This window comes from Mesoplodon bidens, assembly GCF_964165515.1.
Source record: "Mesoplodon bidens genome assembly, chromosome: 6".
NCBI lineage: Eukaryota > Metazoa > Chordata > Mammalia > Artiodactyla > Ziphiidae > Mesoplodon > Mesoplodon bidens.
The window spans coordinates 80,146,200-80,170,987 of record NC_138162.1 but is presented as its reverse complement, the minus strand read 5'-3'; the positions used below and the strand labels follow the sequence as shown (position 1 = coordinate 80,170,987).

The window sequence follows — 24,788 nt, the reverse complement described above, 5'->3', positions numbered from 1 at the left end:
CAATGAGAAGCCCGTGCACTGCAACGAAGAGTAGCCCCCACTCACCTCAACTAGAGAAAAGCCCACGCACAGCAACAAAGACCTAGTGCAGCCAAAAATAAAACAAATAAAATAAATTTAAAAAAAGAAAAGCCCTACCTCAAAAAAAAAAAAAAAATCTCTGCTATCCTCCATTTTTCTCTTACAAAGAGCCCTCAAATACTGTCTCCCTGTGAGGGTCCTCAGACTGAGAAAAGAGCATCTGAGGACTTGCCATGTTGTTAAGGACAGGCGAAGACTTCCTTAAGGAGTCAGCAGAGGTGAGGCTGGGGAGGGGAATGTTTGGTGGCAATAAAGAGAAACTCACTCAAAATATATAAAGGAGTATTTTTGATAAAGAGAAATGTGTTTAGAGGAAGGTTTGCAAACTACGGCCCACCCTGTTTTCATATGGCTCATGGGCTAAGAATGTTTTTTTTTCTTTTTTTTTTTTTTTTTTTTTGCGTTACGCGGGCCTCTCACTGTCGTGGCCTCTCCTGTTGCGGAGCACAGGCTCCGGACGCGCAGGCTCAGCGGCCATGGCTCACGGGCCCAGCCGCTCCGCGGCATGTGGGATCCTCCCGGACCAGGGCACGAACCCGTGTCCCCTGCATCGGCAGGCGGACTCTCAACCACTGCGCCACCAGGGAAGCCCTCATTTTTAAATGTTTGAAAATAAAAGAATAGTTTTGTGACATATGAAAACTACATCAAATTCAAATTTCAGCCTCCATCTGAAAATTCCATTTTTCTCGTTAGTAGACCTGTAGTACAAAAAAAAAATGTATTCAATTGTGTTTTGCAATTCATCTATAAACATTCTGTATAATTTGTTTTCTCTCTTGCTATATAAGTACCTGCATGATGTCCTCTATTTTGCCCATTGTCCTACAAAGCCCCAAATATTTACTGTATAACCCCTTACAGAAAAAAATTTACTACCTTTGATCTATAGGGGACTCTACAAACTACAGCCAAGTGACTGTATCTTGAACTGAAAAGTCACTAATAATCCAGGCAATAAATCCCTCTCTCCCTCTCCCTCTCTCTCTCCTCTCTCTCCCTCCCTCTCTCGCTCTCTCTCTCTCTCTCTCTCTCTCACCCCCAAACACACACACTCTTTCCCTCCCTCTCACTCAGGCCACGTGATCTCTCCTCTGTGATGCACTCAGTTCCCTTCTTTTCTTCCTGCACACAGACTTCTTTGCTTGTTTATTCACCCTGACATGGTGCCATCAGAGCTATCACTAATAGAGGCTTTACTCCCCAAATACTCATGCCCTCCCAGTCCCTCCCAGTTACTCACCTCGGGTTCAAGGTCTCCATTCAAATTGCAGGAAGGCAAATCTGGCCCACTGCAGGTCTGGAATCTACCTCCATTCCAATCAGCTTTGAAAGATGCCAAGTAAGGCTGCTCTTCTGTGCTGCGGACAGTTCAGTTCTCTGACAGGCGAGTGTGGATAGAGAGGACATGATGGGAGTTGCCAGTACACATGCCACAGTGACCTCTTTGGTTGGCTTTCAAGATTTTTACATTCAATCCACTCATCCACTCCCCCAGTTCTGGCCTTTGGCCTTCAGTCGCTACATGGGAAAGCAAAGCAAGAAGTCAGTGTCCAAAATTATAGTCCTCTGGTGGGGCCTAGTACTGAATTCCTAAGAAAATACCTGCAGCGCTGATAATGCGAAAAATAGATTGGTTCAACAACGGAAAAAAATGCATTGGAAACAAACAGAAAAAAAGGGGATTGGCTATATTAATTTAGTAGATTTAACATTCTTAGTCCCCAGGGTAAGAAATGCTATGCACCATCTGTTTTCGGTCTTTTATCATTGTCTCAGAGATGTGTTTCCATGAATTCAAACTCTATATCTTCAGCGTCTTGACAACCTCATATCTTCAGCCAAATTTACTGAGATTTTAACTGCCAAGATAAAATATACATGTATGTTTATTCTGGAATATTGGCACTAGCTTTAAATATGGAAAGATTGTGTATGGATGGGGTCTGTTAAGTTAAATATCGACAAGGGAGTTGCCATAGGGATTGGTGATGATAGGAAAAGACATTTAAGCAATTTGCATTATCTTTACCCCTGCCTAGTCCTCCAATGGGTTGGAAATTTATGCCTCAGGGAAAGACCCCAGCCCTCTTTCAAGGAATTTCTTCCCCACCAGAAAACCAAAAGTGTCTAAAAGTGAAGCATCTTGTTGCATGTGGTTTCCTTTTGACTGCTTAATAATTTGTGCAGTATTTTATATTTCCAAATGCTTTTCTAAGCATCCATTTAGGTGCAGAATTATAGTAGCAAAAAAATGTAGTAAGGATATACATAATTGGTTTGAACTGGGATTGGCATTTACCAATTGAATACATCATCAGGATTTGCTAAAATGAATGGGTTTATTACCCATTTCCAAGTGGGATCAGGCACATTCCAGTAATAGTTCTGTTGTCTTGAATAGATAATGTATTCTGTCTCTAAAACATGAAGGCAATATCTAAAACATCTGCTTCCATTGAAGACTGAGGAGACATTCTAGTTAAAATGAGATGCATTTTTGTTTTCTTACGTCATTCCTAGATATTTTCTTGGGCTCACTCTGTTCCTTAGTAGCTCAAAGATTTCCAATCACGTTTCTTTTTGCCAAAAAAAAAGCATATTAAAATATTATCTTTCTATACAGTAATATTCTACAGTTGTACCTGAATATTCACGTTCTGGGAATCTTCCTAATTATAAGAAGCACCTTAAACTTAATAAATAAGAATAGTATCGAGTGTTGTCAGTTAAACACAGCTGATTACCAGCTTTATTTAATTTTCGTAAATCCATCCCACAATTTGCAGACCATAGAAGAGATTCATTAAGGGGAGCAAGAACCTAATTCTAAAACTATTTGTGAAAAGCCGTGGTATTATGCAAACTTCCGCCACTATTTCTCAAGTAGAGAGTAAACTGGTGCCCATTAAAATGAAGCAGATAGCTTGACTGCTTCTCCTCCCATCACTACAGTAATTGTTAATGCCCCCCAGGTCTGTATAAAGTTCTGTTTGTAAAATACAAGATCTTAAGGGGTTAGTGAGTTTTTATGGCCCCATTCTAGTCCAGAAACAGGAGATGGTGACCAGTATATCTATTGGTCGAGTCAACCATTGAATCAAAGACCAGACTATACAAATGAGAAGTGGGATAAAGGGGACATGTTCAGTGTTTTTTTTTTTTTTTCGTTATGCGGGCCTCTCACTGCTGTGGCCTCTCCCACTGCAGAGCACAGGCTCCAGACGCGCAGGCTCAGCGGCCATGGCTCACGGGCCCAGCCGCTCCGCGGCATGTGGGATCTTCCCGGACCGGGGCATGAACCCACGTCCCCTGCATCGGCAGGCAGACTCTCAACCACTGCACCACCAGGGAAGCCCAGTGCTTTTTAATAATATATGCATTTTAATAATATAAATTTAAAATTTTGCAACATAAAATATATTGACAAGTTCTCACTGTATGCACACTTTCAAAGCATATGCATTCTCCAAACAAACTTCTAAATCATCAAGAATCACATAATTCCAGAACTGGCAAGGCCAGTGTGTTAACTGTGCTCATGTTATTGCTCAACAGCTTTAGCTGGTAAACAGGAATGCCTGCCCATCACTGCCAGACTCATTCTCAAAGTGATTAAGATCTTCAAGAAGTCATCGCTCACGTAGAGTTTGAAGCCTCCTTTCTAAATGACCTGTACTGTAATAATCACATGATCTGTGGCTTTGGTCATTAAGATTTAGCTAAATATCAATCTTCTATGCTCCATCTCCATGTAAATATAAACCGTTTTCCAACAGCAAAAATATTATTCCTTAGGCCCACTGGCATTTTAGATCATATATAATGATGTTGACAGTAAACCAAAGGATTAATTTGGTTTGATCAAAATTCTATTTATCCAAGCATTTCACTACAATACACCAAATATTTTTACAAGTGGCTGAACTGATCCTACATTATAGTCTCACGTCGGCAGAAAGAGAAGAAAAAGGTCTTTCAGAATTTTAAGACATTCTTCTCTCCCTGCCACCTCCTTCTTTACACCACCGAACCCAATCTTTGTTTACGCCAATTTTGACAACATTTGAATTATTGGAAGCCCAGGCTTAACTGCATAGTGGTCATAACAAAATGGGACAAACGTCTAAGAGGTTATCTTCTGCAAAGAACCATTAACTGGGGTTCAATTTATAATTTGAAAGCCCGAGGTCAACCTGGAATCCTCTAGAATGTAGTTGCTAAGTCCATTACTCAAGCTCACAATTTTGTAGGCTATAATGCTTCCAGTTCCAAAATTACAGAAACTAAAAAGTGTGGCAAACATCTTGCCTCTTCCTGAGTAAGCAACTCTGCGTTGCTCTAAAATTAAATTCTAATGGAAATCTCTAAGAAGTTTTTGGTTATAGTAGAAAATAAAAAATTATTGCAATCAACTAAGGAATTAGCCTACTTTCCCCAAAACCAAAAGAACAAGTATTGACCAAAAAGATCTCTGAGGGGCCTAGATAAAATGAGAACGTTTTGGTGATAATAGAAGTCATATTTTTTTAAAACTATAAATCTAAACTACTTTTTGTGAATGGTCAGTAGTTTCAGCTGAGCAAGGCTTACATTTGTGAGGCTCTTCAAAGGAATTTATGTTAATTTTTTTGTGGGCATAAAGAAAATGGTAGTGGTCCTTATGAATCCAGCTGGATCTGCAGTGAATTCCCAAAACGTTTTCTTTATTTCACTAATAAAGAATATACCGTTCTTGTTTTTTTAAATGCTTTTTCTGTACTAATGATGTCATATGCTACAGATTTGTAAATTTGTGGTTCTCTCTAGAGACATTTTTTAATATCCTACGTCTAAAATGTAATTTAGAAAAGAAAATGTGAACAGAAGAAATAAAGAAAAACAAGGAAGAGAGAAAGGAGTGAAGGATGGGAGGAGAAATAACCTATAGACAGTGCTTCACCTTGGAAACTTTGGCCAGTCACTGTAACCGGGTAGTAATAATGTGATATAATTTCCCTGGACATAGAGTTTTGTTTGAAAACCCATTCTAGAACCTGTCTCAGAGGCCTCAGTGGGCTTCATAAAAGAACATAAACTGATGCTCTTTGCATATATAGTGGTCCCTCAGTATCCTTGGGGGATTGGTTCCAGCCCTACCCCCACAGATACCAAAATTGCGGATGCTCAAGTCCCTTCTATAAAGTGGTGCAGTATTTGCATTGTAGCCTACACACATCCTCCTGTATACTTTAAATCTTCTCTAGATTACTTATAATACTTAATACAACATAAATGCTATGTAAATAGTTGCCAGTGCCCGGCAAATTCAAGTTTTGCTTTTTGGATCTTTCTGGAATTTTTTTCAAATATTTTCGCTTCACAGCTGGTTGAATTTGTGGATGTGGAACCCACAGATACAGAGGACCAACTGTATATCAATGTTCTTAATTTAGGGTGGGGCTTTGTAAGGGTCCATTAGCAAGATTTTTATGAATAGGCTTCAGGGATCCATGAACTTTTGAAATGCATAGAAACATTTTTGTGACTGTCCTTATGAGCATTTTTTTTTCTGGGAAGAGGATCATTAGCTTTCATCAGATTCACAAAACTTTTCAAAGATTCTTGTCTCCAAAAAATAGGCTAAGAACCATTGCTTTAGGTCATTACCAATTATTTGATATCATTTTCTTTTCTCAGAAGAAAAGGTAATATGTGTGACGTGTGTGTGTGTGTGTGTGTGTGTTGACAAAAAGGCTTAATGTTACCATATATCCATATATTGGCAAGTTTAATTTACACAAAGCATATTTTTAGGCACGGCCTGATTCTCTACCACCTATAACTAAGAAAATCAAAAATGCTTTTGTTTTAGGCTATAAGCGTTTTTCATTGTCTATAGAACAAATTTCCATGTATTATCACTAAAGGAAATGGGAGAGAATTTGGAGGCATAGATATATTGGATATATTCAGTTTATGAAAAAATAGATGATATTTTGATACTTTACTCCATCCAATTTTTAGCCCTGGAATATATATCTGAATTAATGTAGTTCTTTCCATCATTTCAGTTAATTACAGCTTCATTCCAAATGTAGGAAATCTGACCATCTAAATGCTTCTGTATTTCTAGAGGTTATAACAATTTGATTTATTGACAAATATAACTGACAGCTTATTGCTCTCAAATCTTCCTATGAAAATTGATCCTTTGCACCTGTGTTTCCTCTCAAAGAGAGGAGAGTTTTCCAGCCATCTTGCCTATTGTCTGGTAGACTCTGGATCACTGGAACATTCTAGAAGATCCATTCTATGACTTCTTCCTTCATGAGTAGGTCACAGTTGGTCTGTGAGTAGGAGTAAAGATCCACTGATAGAATCAGTGCTCAAGAATCAGAATTTGGCCAAGGCCTCTCTTAGAAGATCCTAGAAATAGTCTAAATGATATCATTTGGTATAAAACAGTAGGTATAGCATATTGTCCCTTGACGTGAAACAATATGAGAACATGTGCTAAACAAAAGCAAAGGGAAAAACTAAATAGCATAGTATTTTGGAAATACCTTATAAAATCACTTTAAACATTTAAGTTTATGTTTAAACTTTAAACATAAAATACTTTATAAAATAACTTTCAATGTGCCTTGGAAAAGAGTCTCTTTTCCAAGGCACATTAGAACGTAAATCCATATAGGGGTGGGTATTTTTTATGTCAGAAAATTCTCCTCCGAAAGAAGTGTGCTGTATTAACATTTCAAGTTAGCCCTTAATCTTTAACGTGCCTTTCAACAGGAACTTACTTAATCCTCATAAACAATAGCAGTGGGAAAGTGTCTCCTTCATAGACACCCCAACAGAGCTTTAAAGTGGCCTTTTGTCTGAGTCATTAGAGGTCAAAGGAGAACAGCATGACCTTTTACTTCCCTCTCCTTGGATTTGAAGGAGTAATTCTCAAAAACTCCCTGTTCTCAGAAAACTCTGATGGGGCTACAGGTCATCTCTCTCTCCCAATTCCTTCTGGGGAACAAAAAAAAAAAATCTTGGCTTCTTGCCTTAATCAACAATTGTTATTTTCTTACATTTTTTAAATGTAGATTTAAAACAGCACTCTCTTTTTGTGTAACTGGCATTTTGGACCATTCTTTACAGATGAAAATCAAACCATGAAAAACACTGACTTATAAGAGATAAGGCCCTAGGAGACTGATGTACTTATACTTTAGAAGTAAAACAGGTCACACAAGTCTAATAAAATCTCTTATTAATGGAGCAAGAAATCAAACACCAAACTGTTATTTCTCATAGGGAAGCAGTTTCTAGATAAAAGATAAAACCATAACAGAAGGGGGAAGAGGAAGGAAGAACTGAGGTGATTAAGGGCTTTTTTCAGTTCATATTTACAGAAGTGGTACAGAATCTTGACTCTATTTTTTAAGATAACTGCTTTGTGTACCTTATAAAACCCTTTCATTTTTATGGCACTGCCCAATTTCCTAACTATTCTGAGAAGATAGAGTGAGAAAATACAATGTGGTACCAAATTGAGCAAAAAAACTTATTCAGTGAACGATGATACTTGAGATGTCACTTGAAAACTAATTTAATTTCTTTCTCATGTCTCTCATGGACATTTGTTTTTAATACTTCTGTTTACTCTGTTAGATTGAACATACATAAGTGTTGATGTTAGGGCAGTTTTTACTTGAAAATAGCAATGTCTATGGCTCAGCATAAATAGCTGAAATCCCTTAGTTCAACTGAATTCAGAAAATGTTTGCCCATCGTGTGCCTGGCACCTTCCTCAGTAGTGAAGGACACAATAATGGCAGAGGGCAGATGCCATATCTCCTGAGTAATTTATTATAACTATTCTACTGTTAAGAATCCATAATCAAGCTTATCACCTATGGTCAGAAATAGATAGACCCCTAATTTTGCCACTAGTTGATTCAACAAGTTAAAATATGCCCCCAGCTGATTTTGGTAGTCTTTAATAAAAAGAACCATTTAGGCATTTTGTTAGCACTGTGATGACTTCAGGGAGGTGGCATTTTTTTAACTTCCCATTTTTCATATAGGAAACTGACCCTTGAATCCATATGAGACTTGCTTAAGATCCCATTTAGCTTCCAGTCTTTTGGCTGCTGGCCCAGCACTTCTTCTACTAACCAATTCCTTTCCCACCCTCCTCACTCTACGCCTCCCCTGTGAGGTATAGTCATCAGCGCTTTAAAACCCCAGCACCCTGGGAGTTGCGGGGAGGGGGCAGAGTTGAATGGACTCTCTAGTGGGAAAATTCTGCTAAAGGGTTTTCTGTACATTTTCGCTCTGTATGTTAGCCCTTCATATGTTGTTACCTCCCCCATGCTCAGTAATTTTAGTTTGTGCTTTTTGTTTCTCTTTTTGTTTCTTTGGTTTGCTGGCTTTGTGTTCTTTTCTCTTTTTTCCCTTTTCTTTTCCTTTTTTAATGCAGGAATCGGTCAAGGCGTTCCAGTGGTGGCACTCATTGTGGAAGGAGGACCCAATGTGATCTCAATTGTCTTGGAATACCTTCGAGATACCCCTCCTGTGCCAGTTGTAGTGTGTGATGGGAGTGGACGGGCATCCGACATCCTGGCATTTGGGCATAAATATTCAGAAGAAGGCGGGTAGGTAATTTTCCAGGCCCCAGGGTTGACCTGTGAGTGCTAAGCTTGTGTTCCAAGCTTGGAAGAGAGGGTGTGAGTTGATTAATCATTTGGCATGGGAGGGAGGTGGGGAAGAGCAGGGAAACATATTCTACATGTCGTATGAAGTGGGCAATTCCATGACAGCTCTACTAGTCCACACTGATGATAAAGAGAACTAGGGCTGGGCTCCCCTGGTGGTGCAGTGGTTGAGAGTCCGCCTGCCAATGCAGGGGACACGGATTCGTGCCCCGGTCCGGGAAGATCCCACATGCCGTGGAGTGGCTTGGGCCCGTGAGCCATGGCCGCTGAGCCTGCGCGTCCGGAGCCTGTGCTCCGCAACGGGAGAGGCCACAGCAGTGAGAGGCCCGTGTACCGCAAAAAAAAAAAAAAAAAAGAGAACTAGGGGGATGGAGGGGTCATAGGATGTGGTCTCCTTTCTGTTCTCTTCATTTTCCTTCTCTCTTGTCCTCCTCCCACTGAGGAGAAGCAGGAATTGGGTTTTAACACATGAAGCACAGCTAACCTGGACCATACAGTACAGGTTAGTAACTCGAGAGAAGCTAGGATGTGCAGCTTCCAGGCTTGACCTCCAAACACCACCTTACCCAAGCTGCCATGTGTGTACAAATGCTAAATGTTTACAAAAGCATTTGGTGGCCTGTCCCATCAGATCCCTCTAGACTGGCTTGGAAAGTAGATGCTCTGCAATGGTAACCACTCTGTCCTGTGTAACCTGCTCTTGAACCCCTCACGCACTTCCCTTGGTCTAGCAACCCCCTGATGCTGCTCTCAACAGTCCAAAGTACCCAACCCCATGGAGGATTTCCTTTCATGGCCCTCTCCCCCAAATCTGAGATCCCCCTCAGTGAATCCTGAAGTGCAGGCGCTCATGCAGATGATTAGATCAGAGTAATTCATCTGAAGGTGTGAATGACTTTAAGGAAGAAAACTCAAGGGAGCAATTGAAGTTTTAAATAAGGAACTTTGTAACCTAATCAGTTCTCCTAACACATGAAAGTAGTGGGAGAAAGAAACCCCGAAGGAGTTGGGGGTCTTTTATTCATTCCTTTCATAAATATACAGTAAGTGTCTACTGGGTGCCAAGCACTAAGATATGAAAAAGAATAACAAGCTATTCCTACCCCCAAAGAGTTCATAGCAAGTCTTGTAAGTAGACAAGCATATCATTATAATAATAGTAATGACAGGTGAGCTTGCCTACTCAGGCCACTCCCTCCTCCACCTCTCTCTCACCCAGCCTGACTTAAAATAGACTCGGTATGGCAGCTTAATACCCTCTCTGTCCCCAGTCCTCCTCTTGTCTTTGCCAGCAGCCCAACACTCTGGGTGAGCCATTAAAACAGCACACTTCCCTGGTTAGTACACGAACTTAGACATGTGAAAGGAAGACGGTTGGAGACATAAGACTCTCAGCTTAACATTGCAAATATTGACAGTGACTTTAGGCCCTGTTAAAGCTTTTGATACTAAAAGAAAAAAAGCTAATTTTTGTACGCACCAAGTTGGAGTTTGCTTACTGGCAAATTCAGTGAAGTTACTGTTATCTTCTTCTTTAATAGTGAATATCAGTCACATTTGCCTATGTGTCCACATGTCTGTTACCAAAAAGAGTTCGAGATCCTCAACTATGCTTTGCTTTTAGCCATAGTTCTCATTGATTTAAATATAGCAATTGGTTCTTTATTCAGAAATAGGTTAGAGAATGTACACAGTTTTTAGCTTTGGTGCTTTTTTTTCTTTTTAGTGCTTGCAATTATTTTGCTGTATCCCTAAAAAGTAGATACAAGTTTGCGCTCAGAATGCACATTTCGTTTTGAGAAACCTCAGCATTTCAGGTTTCCAGGTCTATATACAATGAAAGTCTGGACCTAGTGCTTGTTTTTTGTCATTTTCTCGGGTTGGGTACCTTGAAAAATATTAAAATCTCTGATAAGTTGCTTTTCCTGATTCTGTTTTAATATAGGAGAAATGTTATACATTTTAGAGCTGGGTAAGACTCTATATAACCTAGGGGAGAGATACACAGAGAAATTAAATGCTTTCCCAAGGCCACACAGCCCATGATCCCAGGCCATTTCTGGTGTATTATAAAAATTCACTGAAATGTGTTTTGTGGTATGTGCCCTAGTGTTTCTCATTTAGTACTTCAGTGATACTATCTTTTAAATATATAGGTGTACTTAAGCTGCCTTCAGTTTCCTCTTTCTGTTATAATTTAATTTTTTTATTCTGTATATTCAAAAAAAGGTAAAATCAATGCATTTCTGGTTACAAACCAACATCCAAGCTGATCAACTCTACATCATGTAGATTCTTTTCTTTCTCACACCCAGATCATCATACTTCAACTCCAAAATTAAGAGTCAAAAATACCATGTCCTTTCATGCGTGTAACTAGTGTGAAGATAGAGTTAAGATATAATTTTATATCTTTGGAATTATTAAAATTAAAACTTCAGTAATTTTCAGAAACATTTAGAAATGGTTATTAAGAATTAGAAGACTAAAAAGAGCATTATATTTGCCAGTCTAAATATATATGTATATATTTTAAAGTTATGATTAAAATGCTCTCTGCTTCAGGAAAGCAGTTATAAATTTAACATGATAAAATGCATTCAGAATGTTTCTGTGTGCCATCTGAATAACTGCCAGAATTAATCATGTTTATTTACCTTGGTAAGAAATTGTCCAGCCACACATGTGCAGTCAATTTTAAAAATCATTAGTGTGCTTTATTATATGCTCCTGAAAAAAATGGCTCACCTGGACTTCATTCATCAAGAAGGATTTCTTCTTTGATTTTCAACAAAGTCCAACAGAGTTGAGACGTTTCACTGCAAATAAATATAAACACATAACTATATGTTCATATAAACAAATCTATATAAATAAATGTGTGTGATCATACATATACTATTGAACATAGGAAACATACATACCCTGTTTATTAAACATGAATCAGGATTTGAAATCACTTATTTTTATTTTTCAGTTACTTTGGTAATTTAAATATGATTTTTTAAATTTTAAGTTCATTTATAGGTTGTTAAATAGTATAGGCCCAAGCACTATAAATTTTTATATTCAGCTGTAAAGCTCTTCAATTTATAATCCTAGAGGAGTGAATAGAATTTACACACTTTGTAGTTTAACTTTTGTGAACTTGATATTTTGACTTTAAATTCCCTGTTATTAACTACCTTCCAAGAATATGAATTTGAAAGGGAATCGCTCTGGAAGCAAATTATCATTGGAAATACTGATTAACTTTTGTAGATGAGATTACGTGAGGTAGAAAAAGTCAGACTGTATCTCTCCCAATGCAAATGGGTTTGGATAGACTAGGAGACAATTGCAGTTAAATTCTTATTTTTATCTTTTCTCCCCATCTCTGTTCTGTGGACTATACTACCAGAAAGAAATGGTTAAACTTTGTTTTTTTCCTTATTGACATACTGGATTTTCTATTTCTCATCTGTCATAGTTTAGAATGAGTCACAAGTCACTTTCCCTCCCTAATTTCATTGCTTTAGAAATATTATCAAATATTATTTCTGAATCACAAATGACTCAACACTGCAGACATAAATAGATGAATGCTATCTAAGTAGCATTAGATTCAATTACCTCAGTTGTTAAATACTAGGATTCCCCTTTTTGCTGTGTTGACTAACCAAGATGACCAGCATTCCCCATAGGCAGGAGCACCTTTCCAGCTGTAGGTTACTGAGTTGAAGTTGGAGATTACTTTGCTTGATAATTGTCAACCCAAGTCTCAGATTGCAGAGAAATGTGGTCTAGCCCCTCATTTATCAGTTTGTGAGCGATGACTCACAGATGAAACACATCAGCATGAAAAAGGCATCTGAATGCATGTGAGTCCTGAGATGATTACCCCCATTCATCCAAATTGTATTATCAATGCTTATGTTTATTTTGACAAGTTTGTCCCAGAAATAATCATCCGGATTTACCACTTCTAGATAACCCTAGGCAAGAAGCAGAACTTGTAGTAACAGAAAGCCTTAAAGTTTTCAGTAGTCATAACTCTTGGAAAGTTATTAATGGGGCAAACACCAATAGACTTCACATCCTTATGTGCCAGTGGAATTTGCATCAGGTATTGTGAAGAATAAATGAGCAATGGCTTGCTCTTGAATACGGGAGATAAATATTGTATTTGAAATAAAAGTCTGATTTGCCTGTTTAAAGGGAGCTTAATAGGGTCCCTGCATTTTTGGATTAGCTGAAATAAAGGCATAAATGGAACACAAAGTAGAAATGAAGAAGGAAAATTTTGCTGCATGGCTTCAGATTATATAACTGTATCCTACCAGAGATGTGACAAGTTTGTTTCTCTCCAAATACACATCAAAATGACCAAGGACAGGAGAAAGTTACCAGAAAACTAGTCATTTTAGAACCCCAGGTGTAGACTGTATTCCCTAGGGCATATCATTCTTTGTGGTGGCCACTCTTTCCTTCTGCTGCTCGAGAGATTTCCAGCTAAAGCTGAAGGATGCCACAGGCCTATCATTTGTCTCTGTAAGATCTGCTGAAAGAAAGTTAATTGATCTCGATGGTTTGTATTCCAGCATGATTTAGACATAATGGGAATGTCAAGTGAGAAGGAAGGATACCAATAGCAGAAAAAAGAATCAATCTGAATAGGATTGAAGGAAAGCTGGTAAAGGGACAAATTATATGAGACAGTATGGTGTTTTGTGTGGTGGTGTGTGTGTATAGATAGATATTATTAAACTGAATTTATATATACTCAAATTCAGTGTAATGAAATTAATTGATATATTAATTTAATACTATAAAATTTAATTTTATATAATTAAGTATATATACTTATATATAAATGATAATATGTGTATGTATGTGTGTGTTTAAATTTTAAGTGAAAACTTAAAAGTAGGACTGATAACCTCACTTTTCAAATCAATCAATCACCAGGTATTTTTTGAATGCTTGTTTTAGGCCTTTCCTGGAGAGGTACAATCTCATTTGAACTAATATAATAGAAAATAATTTTCAACTAGATGTTAGTTACTGAATTCTAAAAGGCAGAAAGAGGCAGAGGTTGGAGTAGATGGAGAAAGTTTCATAAAGAGAGTATTATTGCGATTTTTCCCTCTGTGGAATATATAAAGATATAGTTATATGGATACTTATGTCATTGTATGCAAGTTCCACAAGGGTAGAGTAGCTTCATTTATTTAGGAAAGTGCAAAATAAAATAAATATTTTTGCCTTAGAGTTTGCTATTTGATCCCTCCATGTGTGCCAACATGGGGAGAATGAAGCATTGACTTAAAAAAAAAATCTAGATAGTTCATGGAGGAAAGTACCGGTGAAAACTTTTATTGATATAAATTGGCCGATAAGTTCTCTACACTGATTAAATTTACTTTAGAATTGCTCAACTCCAAGTTGGGAAAATGTGGTCTTGAACATAAAGAGCAAACATGAGAAAAACACAGAGCTGGGTAATCCATTACTGTAAAGAAATCCTTTTTAGGGAACCACTGCCCAGAACTTTTAGATAGCCCATCAATGCAAGTGCAGACTTCAAAGGTACCAGTTGTGTTCCCCTGAGATTTGCTTCGCTAACTCTTGGCCACTTGTTATATAGAAAACGTTCAAAATAAGCATGTGGTTATCACATTTCAACATGCCTGAGAATCACCTGGTGAGTGAAAGAAAAAGTCCCCTAAGCATCCTGATTCAGTGTAGCTGGGCTGGGGTGCAGGAAACTGTATTTGAAACCAAAACCCCAGATGATTCCAATAAGAGTGGTCCATGGACCACACTTTCAGAAACTTTTTAAAAATTTATTTCATTGAAGTATAGTTGACTAACAATGTTGTGTTAATTTCTGCTGTACAGCAAAGTGATTCGGTTATACATATGTATATACATTCTTTTTCATATTCTTCTCCATTATGGCTTATTACAGGGTACTGAATATAGTTCCCTGTGCTATACAGTAGGACCTTGTTGTTTATCCATCCTATATATAATAATTTGCATCTGCTAATCCCAAACTCCCCGTCCATCCCTCCCCCATCCCCCCCCCCCTTGGCAACCACAAGTCTGTTCTCTATATCTGTGAGGCTGCAGAAGCTCTTTTAAAGTTTATAAAAATTAAATTTCTCTTTATATTTCTCTGGTGTTTCCAAAAACAGCTTCTTCACTTTCTATGCCTCATGTGCATTCTACTCACACAAGTCATTGCATTGTTACCACAAGCACTTTGTACTCTCTGCCAAACTTTGTCTTTGGAACCCAGTTGACTTGAAAAGTGTATTTAGCATGAATCTCCTCATTTCTTTCTTTATCACAGCTGTTCTTGGTTCCAAACATCTGTCAGACTTGAAAATTCTTCCCTTGAAGAGCAAGCTATAGCTCTTCATACAGCATAAAAATATGCATTTAGACAGGACTGGGAGACTTCTCTGTTAGTATTTTTATTTCTATGGATTTCTTAAAGCTATCCAGCTCACCTCCCTATTTCTCTTGAAAATTATTTTCTGAGTAGTTCAAAAGGTATGAACAATTTAAAAAGAGAAAGAAAAAAGGATGAGAAAAGCAATAGTACTTAAAAGTGAAGTAATGCTAGTTGGTTGTGAATGATGGCTCTCAGCTGTTTGAGAAGCCACTGACAGTCACTGGGCCCATTAACTTCAGCATTAGAAGGTATTACCTCACTTTCCTTTAACTTGACGATTGCAATGATAACCATTTTAGAGTCCCAATTTCCCACTTGCCTCTAGTATTGATTTTCACTTCTTTAAAGCCCCTGGACCCCTTCTCAAATGAAACCTCTGGTACAAGTGCCATTTATAAAACAGACAAGACACAGGTTTACTCTGTTGAAGCTGGGATAGAAGGCCTAGACCACTGGTTCTCAATTTTTACCTTGCGTCAGAATTACCCAGAGGGCTTCTTAGAGTCCGCATGCCACAACTAAAAAAGATCCAGCATGCCGCACAGAAGATCCCTGGTGCTGCAACTAAGACCTGGTGCAGCCAAAAAAGATTAAAAAAAAACTACCCAGGGGGCTTCTTAAAACGAATTGCCAGGCCCCACCACAGATTTTCTAATTCAGTAAGTCTGGTTGGGGCCAGGTGATTTGCATTTCAAAGGAGCACCCAGGAGATATGGGTACTGTTGGCCCAGGGTCCATACTTTGAGAACCACTGGCTTAGCCTCCTCTCCACCTGGTTCTCACCCACTAAAGCAGTTCTGAAGCAGCTCTGGAGCTTATCCTCAAAATTCCAGGGGCTTCTTTGTAGAACCCAGTTGAAGACCATTAGTCTACAGGTTAAGTCCACATTCATTTACTTAAACTCAAGACCCTTTGCATTCTGGCCCCAGCGTCTCTCTAGGACCATCTCAATGAAGCTTCCATTTACCCGAAACCCAGCTGAACTGTCCCCCTGCACTGCTCTCCAAGCACAGCATGCTGCCATAGGCCTCTCTGCCTTAGCATGAGATGTCCATGTACATTTCTTTACCCACTTAATTTCTAGGAAATTCTTTCTGAAGTCCAGTGCATAGTTTCTCTCTCATGAGGGCTTAAAAACCCACAAATACATTTAAAACTTATCTGGGTGAGGTGCAGATAATAAACTCTCCTGGTATTTAATCCCTCTACCTTAGGGGAAATGAATTCTGAATGAACCTGGCTGACATTAGAACCTGCAGCTGCTAAAAATACAGTGTATTAACATCTCACCCAGTGATCATTAATAATAGATAATGTTTGGGATGTTCTTAATGGATTTCCCTCAGATTCGCATGCAATTCTCAGATGTTGATTATGAGCCACAGGATTTATGAAGACTATTTACAGCAGTAACTACCTGCTTACAAAAGCTTCTTCATCCAGAGAAACACTAAAGATGCATTAAAGTAGGACTCCAAGGTTAACTCAAGTTTGTACTTCTGAAAAGTACAAACTAGAAAAGTCTCCATTCAGTTTCAATAAGGCCTGTCCTTTATTGTCCTAATTGTTGGACAACCATCCTAGAGTTAATATACATGTTCCTTGTGTTTTCTGGGTTTATTTAATGTAAATGAAGTGTCCGTCCATGAGCAGTGACCCCCTAAAGGTCTTAAGTAAGCAATAAAGAATCGGTTCTTCTAACTCCATGGAAACCACAGTTCAGTGTCTTAGAGACAGGCCTAAAATTTGGAGCTCTTTGACCCTATGATCTTATTGGTTTTCACCATTTGACAGTATATTTGAGATTTATTATCTTTGGTAGAGGGATGACGAGTTTTCATCTTTTTTTTTTAATTTTTATTTATTTATTATTTATGGCTGTGTTGGGTCTTCATTTCTGTGCGAGGGCTTTCTCTAGCAAGTGGGGGCCACTCTTCATCGCGGTGCGCGGGCCTCTCACTATCGCGGCCTCTCTTGTTGCGGAGCACAGGCTCCAGATGTGCAGGCTCAGTCACGGGCCTAGTTGCTCCGCAGCACGTGGGATCTTCCCGTACCGGAGCACGAACCAGTGTCCCCTGCATCGGCAGGTGGACTGTCAACCACTGCGCCACCAGGGAAGCCCCTTCATCTTGAGTGTCAACAATAATCAACCAGTAGTGGCTTCCTAGGATGATGTGTTGAGAGTGATTCTGAGGCCACATCTGGACTCCGGAAAGATTACTGTGATAGATTAGCAATGATGCAAAGAAGGAAATTTATAGTCAAAATACCATGGATGTCTATTCTTATTCTTGAATAAAAACAAAATCTTTTAGCTAGCCTGCGTATATCGCTACCAGGCACGCATCAAGCAGCACATTGAATTATGAAACCAGGGGAAAAATAAGAACCTTATCTGCCTAAAAGATACTTAGGAAATACTCAGGTTTTTTTTATCAACACTGTGAAGCACATCAGTCTTTAAATTATCTGATGATATAAGCCTTTTCACACAAGCATAATGCATAGGGTATGAGGAACAAGAAGCTCTTTATTGTGGGGTGATGCTGTTTGGAGCAGGACTGAGGGACAAAGTGCAATCGCCAATGGATAATGTATTAGAAAAAAGAATAACTTTTTCAAAAAGCTAGGAACTAATTCATCACAGAATACACACAAAAATAGAGAAAATTATATTTGCCCCAGCATCTCATAGAGTAAGATATAGGGTTAGAAGGAATACTTTGACAAATGACTTTGAAAGAGAAGTGATATTTACCACTCCCTTTTCCTCCACACCCCTGACCCTCCCCCCAATAGCATACTTGAGGAGTTGAAATTACTATTTTTTAAAGCTTCTACATGCAAGAGCCTGATCTAGACACTTTATTTCATAAATGCTGTGAGGTAGCTATGATAATTATCTCAATTTTATAAATGAGGAAATTGAGTAGAGAAAGGTTAGGAAAGTTCAGTATCGCACAGCTAGAGAGTGGTCTGCCTAGGAAGGTTAGGGCTGGAACCTCTGCTTTTAGCAGCTGCACCATGTTGCCTCCTAGGAAAATGGGCCCCAGCAACTGCAGGAGGTTTACTTGCCCCAGAGCTGAGTTACTCCAAGCAAAAGAGGAAGCTGCACCCAGCTTCCATCTTCTCCTTCTTGTTTCATATGCTGGTTAACTTCTCCTTTGAATTAAATGTTGGACCAACGTTTAAAGCATGTCAGTTGAAGAGGTGCCAGTGTTTTTGCCTGCCCAAGGAGCCTACACATCTCAGTCCAGCTCTGATTCTGTCTCTCATACAGGGCCTAAAACAACAAAAGTTTGATTATTCCTCTTGCCTGGCTATGTGCAGTATTCACTGATGGGATTTCACTTGGAATGAAATCAGAGGATGTGTTTTCCTTACACAGTTTTGGCAGCAGAGAAGCTACCTGGCCATGTGGCAGTCCCCATATCCTCTGGCAACAATTCAATTTCTACTCTTGGGCACATTCATAACCAAAGGCAAAGAGAAGAATAGGAATTGGAGAGATGCAGCCAACGCTGTTCAGGATTTCTCACCTTAATTTCCTGCTAGTCCCTGACTAAGGTTGAGGATTTGGCACCTCTGCCTCAAGAGCAGCGCTATCCAATAGAACTTTCTGTGATGATGGATATGTTCTGTATCTCTGCCGTCCAATCAGATAGGCACTGAGCTCTTGAATTGTGGCTAGAGTGACTAAGGAATTGAATTTTAGATTTTATTTAATTGTAAAAAATTTAAATTTGAATCGCCACATGTGGCTAATAGCTCGCACAGCTCTGGCATTTCTGTAATGGGATTCTATCTACCACACTAGGAACCCTTGAATGTCTGACAGATTTCCAATGTTATTAGAAATTGTTGCCTTCATTTTTAAATTACATTCTTTCATCCAACCAACATTATGTACTGAGTCATTCAATATTTTTGGACACCTGCCATGTTCCAGGCACTATTCTAGATGTGGGCAAAAACACACCTGTGAGCCAAATAGACAAACATTTCTTCTGTTGTGGAGCTTACATTTTAAATTTTAGCACAGTTAGATAGATAATAAGTAATATACATAATAAATAAGCCTGTAGAACATTTTAGAAGGTGATATACTATGGGGAAAAGGAGAAGGGTGAGGGGAATCAAGATAAGGAGGTAGAGGAAAAGTCTCTGTCTACAGCACGTCCATGAACACTGAGAGAAGGAGTACATAAGTAATATAACATGTAGTCCATGCATCCAAGGAGTTAGAGTTTGTTAGAATTTTCTTAGATTAATCTGTCTTTCTTAATGAAATGCCAAATACAAGATGCACAGCACAAAGCTTGTCATACAATAGGTGTTAACTGCCTCTCTTAGCACCACCCTCAACCTTACCTCACCACCTACCTTCTGTTTCCTTTTGTATGTGTATCTAAGCCTTCTGTTTTACTATATCTGGCTCAGGATTGTAGAGTGGGTTTTAAAAAGTAGATAGATATTAGATAGGTAGGTAGGTAGATAGATAATAGGTAGGTAGGTAGGAAGGTAAGTAGAAAGAAAGGAATGTAAGACACATCACTCTATGGTTAGTGGTAGGTGAAATTTGCCAGAGAGCAGACTGTACCATCAAGGTATGTGCATCTTGCCCAGTTATAAGCAGCTTCTCTAAGATCCTTCTAACTACCTCACATTGCTAGATGGAAACCCTCAGGAAAAGCCCAGGTGAACAACTTTTCTAGGCCAGATGCTCAAACAAGATCAGAGGTACTACTTCTAACATGTCTTAGCTAATAAAGGCCATTTGTACCTGGAGCTGATCCTCAGTAAAACTTGGGCAAAGTAGTTGGTCACTTTTCTACATTCCATTCACATCTTCCCCAACTTTCTGTCCAACTAGTGCTTCCTGAAAAACATCAACATCAGTCAATTATAGCTAAGCAGTTTAACATGAAATATCACATTAGGCCTTCTAATTGTTGAGCAAAATTGTTGTTTGCCTTTTAATTAATTTTAAAAGGAACTTGGGGCATCTGCTAAGTTAAGTTATACTCTGAGAAAGTAGTGGATCCTTGAAATCAGATTACTCAGTCTTCTCACATATAAGATATATAACACCCTGTCTCAGGAATAAAACAGAAGAAATCTCCTCTTGTATCCAATCGTTTAAACGAATCACTAACTTTACTACACTGAGGTGAGCCTATGTATTTAGGTTAGTATAATTCATTGTCAAAGATTATTCCTTCTTATTCTCTTGTTCTCTAAGCCCAGCTCTGATGCTTTCAGCTATGTAATCTTTAGCAAGTCAGTTTACCTGTTCAGGCTTCAGATTCTTCATCTGTAAAGTGGTTGTTCTAAAGTTGTATCATTCCTTTATCCTGAACTTCAAATTCCTCAATAGAATTTTCGGATTAGCACTTTTCCTAGAACACACAGACTCTAGAAATATCAAAATATAAGCTTCAGGAGGAGGTCATACTCAAGTAACAGTTCTGATACTAACAGCAGTTTGACTTCAAGATGACATAAAATTATCTAGAGTAGTGGTTTTAGGGTATCTTAGCATCACTTGTTTGTTTTTACATGACATTGATGAACATAATACAAGAGCTAATGAACTCTCTTCATTGATACCCTTCTAAGCGGTTTTGAATTATAGCCTTGGGCTTCCCTGGTAGCGCAGTGGTTAGGAATCCACCTGCCAGTGCAGGGGACACGGGTTCGAGCCCTGGTCCAGGAAGATCCCACATTGCCACGGAGCAACTAAGCCTGTGCGCCACAACTACTGAGCCTGCGCTCTAGAAACTGCAAGCCACAAATACTGAGCCCACATGCCACAGCTACTGAAGCCTGCGTGCCTAGAGCCCGTGCTCCACAACAAGAGAAGCCACCACAATGAGAAGCCCACACACCGCAACGAAGAGTAGCCCCTGCTTGCCACACCTAGGGAAAGCCCGCGCGCAACAACGAAGACCTGACACAGCCAAAAAAATAAATAAAATAAGATAAAATTAATTAAAAACAATTATAACCTTTTCCATCCCATTCACAGACCTGCTCTGTCCAACTTTTATAGAAATGCTGCAGTTTTTCCCTCCTCCATAGAATTGGTCTCCTCCAGCTAATTTGCATACTCAATACCTTGCTTCAGCCCTGAGCTGGGCACATCATTGGGATTCCCTGCAGGTGCGAAAGCCCCTGGGGTATTTCATAATAAGAAAAAACTGCTTATTATTGAACACCTACTATGTACCAAGAACAGTGCTAGGTGCTTTCTATACCTTATCTTTTTCCAAATACATCAACCTACAAAGACATTCTACCCCCTTTCAACAGATAAGGAGATGGAGGCTTAAAGAGATTGAATAACCTGCCTCAGGTCCCTCAACTAGTAAATGAAAGAACTGGATTCCAGCCAAAGGCACCATATCATAGTGCTTTAATTATAACATTCCATCTTCTATAGAAGATTGCAAAACTGACCTCACCTCTTCTATGTGTGACATGGAATTAGTTGAAAAAATGTAGATGTATGTTGAGTTGATCTTTTTAATTTTAGTTTATTTTATTGTAGTATAGTTGCTTTACAGTTTGTTTTAATTTCTACTGTACTGCAAAGTGATTTAGTTATATATATATAATCATTCTTTTTCATATTCTTTTCCATTATAGTTTATCACAGTGAGTTTGATTTTTATGTGATATAATTACTTCGATAAAAAAACACCAAGATCTATGTGAAGGAATTATCTTGATATCACTGAAATCCTTAAAAGTCTTTAAACAGTTATTGAGCACTTTTATGGGCAAGACATTGCCCTAAGCATTATGGGGGAGACACAGTGAATATGCATCTCCTCCTGATGAGCTACAAAGCAATTCAAAAGGGGAAAACAGTCTCCAGAAGTAGAACCAAATATAGATTATTGAGTTTGGTGGCCAATTCATTTCTAAATACCCTTTGAGTTTAAAGAAAAACTAGAATATTTCTTAGAGATGGATCTGATTGAATGAAAAACGATCAAGAAAATCAGATTGTTGGGGGGTGAGGGGCAAAACCCTATGCCACTTCTCTCATTCTCCCAAATAGGTTTGAAGTCCATCCCAGCATGAGGAGCAAAGGGGAATGGGGAAGACCACCTGGTTATCTGCCACAGAGTAGCTAATGAGTAGGCAGCTACACTTTCACTCAGTCAATCCACAGATATGCTTCTAGAACCAACAATGAACTATGTACTCTTCTAGAGCTTAGGTACAGGAAGTGTGAAGATGCATTCACTCCTTCAAGGAGTTCATAATCTACTGGAGGGAGACACACATGTAAATAAATAATTCCCATACAATATAATCATAGTAGTAATTAATATGTATCCAGTGCTATGGGAACATCAAGAGAGTAGTAATCAGAGACTTTCACACAGGAGGTGGACTTGGAGCTGAATTATGAATGATGAGCCTGAGTGACGGGATCAGATGTAGAGAGTATTGCAAGCAGCAGGTACAGCAAGTTCAAGGGCATAGAAGCATGCAAGAGTCTGGTGTGTTTGGGCGATAATAGCATTTTATAGAATATGTGTGAGAGAGTTGCAGGGGATGAGCCTAGCTGGGAGAGAGGCCGTGATAAGCCTTAAATGCCATATGCAAGTTGAGGTGTTATCTTGCTAGTGATGGGAAGCTATTGCAGGGTTTTAAGAAGGATATGATAGACTCTTATTTGCCTTGTAAGAGAACCATTCAATCAACACCATGGGGAATATAGTAGAGGACATAGAGAAGAAACCAATTAGTGATCTGTTGGTACCATTTGCATGAGTCACCTCTGCCTGAATTCTTGGCCCACAAAATTATCAACACAATAAATAACTACTGTTTTACATTGCTAAGGTTGGGGTGTGTTACCTGTTAATAAATGACCAGAATATGTTGACACACAATCCTGTGAGTTCCTTGAGGCTAGGGCTGAATAGTGTTCATCTCTCTACCTCTAGCATAGTGCCTGGCACATAGTAAGCACAATATTGTTTGTTGAATGAATGAGTGAATGAATGTTTAGGTGCTGCCTGCATGGGATGTTTGCAAGGCTCCATTATAATTAAACCTCCAAATCTAAGTATCTCTCTGTCTCAAATGTAAGAAAGAATGGTGATCTCTGACCTCTCTGAAGTCAGAAAGTTATTTCTCCGACTGCATACCTGGCAAGCCCAGTGGTATAAGGATTGGAGTGTCCTTATACCGCTGGGGTCTCCAGGTATGCAGAGCACTGTTGATCCCAGGGGAGAGCTCTGCATTACCCACAGAGGCCCTGGCCACTGGTTGTGCTACTTGACAAGAAGGGCTGGTCAGTGACGCTTTCCTAAGGAGCATTGTAGGACTGAGCTCTAATAATAGCAAACGTTTACATAGGACTTGCTGTGTGTCAGGCACTTTTCTAAGCATTTTGCAAAGATTAATCCATTTAACATTCACAAGTCTATAAGTACTATTATAATTCCTATTTTACATATACAAAAAATATGACTTGGAAATACTAAGTAATTTGCACAAGATCACACAGCTAGAAGTGACAGTTGAACTCCAGACATCCTGGCCCTGGTGACCATGATGGTTTTATTCATGATGCTCTCCTGCCTCTCTGGGAGGAATCATGCTGTTACTTATGACCTCAGCCATTTGGGAAGAACTGGTAACTTTTACTAAAGAAGAAAGAGAAGGAGAAAGGGAAGAGAAAAAAAGAAAAATACCAGTCTCTGACCTTAGACATGTAAACTTTCTGTGCCCTAATGTTGTACTTAGTACTTTGCTTTGGTTTCAAGCAAATGATAAAATTTCTTTTTTTTAGACCATTAGAGATTCCATGGGAAATGATGTTTTGTAAGTACCAAACAGTGGTATTATTAACAGTTGTTTTTATTTATACAAGTAAAATTTTCTCACATTGTATCTGAATAGGTTAAGAGGGAGTGTCTGTGGGGGCATAAGAAGGGCTCCTCTCCTCAAAAGCCATTAGCCTAAGCCTAGCTGTTTGAGTCCCAATGAATTCTGAATGCGTTTTCCAATCTTTAAATCTAGGAACAAAACTCTGATATTGCAGATAAATTCATTTTGAGAAAAATATGTACATGTGGGTTGAATTGCCAGTATTTGAACAGAATATTAGTAGCAAACTGTGGCACGTTTTGGTTACTCTGAGCACTGGATGAACGCTGACCTATTTCAGATAACTCTGTGACTCATCTGAAAAGCTTCAGATCACAAGTACAGCATTTAAATGGAGACACAAATGCTGTAGTGTAGAGATTTTCCTCACTTCAATGACTACACTTCCTTATCAGAAAACCTTCTAATTTGAAGTGTACCAAAAATAGCATTGGTACATATGGAACCACAAATTAACAGTTTCCATAAATAGGCACCCCTTTGTCAAAGACCCAATTCTAAAACTAAAATTTTACATAATACTATGACCATGTTTTGGTGTCAAGAAACTTTCAGTCACTATTCTAGTGCCATAAAAAGAAATCTAAAATGAGCTTATTTCTGTTTTTTGCTCACGATTAAATATAACAGTCAAGATTTTTAAGTCATTCCAGTGTTGTGCA

General features: G+C 38.7%; 1 protein-coding gene across 21 annotated transcripts in view; it reads left to right on the top strand.

Annotated features, from left to right (window-relative positions):
- The window catches only part of TRPM3 (transient receptor potential cation channel subfamily M member 3), a gene marked incomplete at its 5' end in the record, with an annotated part of 811,488 nt that overhangs the window by 622,516 nt on the left and 164,184 nt on the right, over positions 1–24,788 (top strand). For all 21 annotated transcript variants that reach the window (XM_081236454.1, XM_081236468.1, XM_081236450.1 and 18 more), the window contains one exon: positions 8,537–8,711. In XM_081236454.1, coding sequence (XP_081092580.1) covers positions 8,537–8,711 — 175 coding nt within the window. The remainder of the gene's footprint in view (positions 1–8,536; positions 8,712–24,788) is intronic.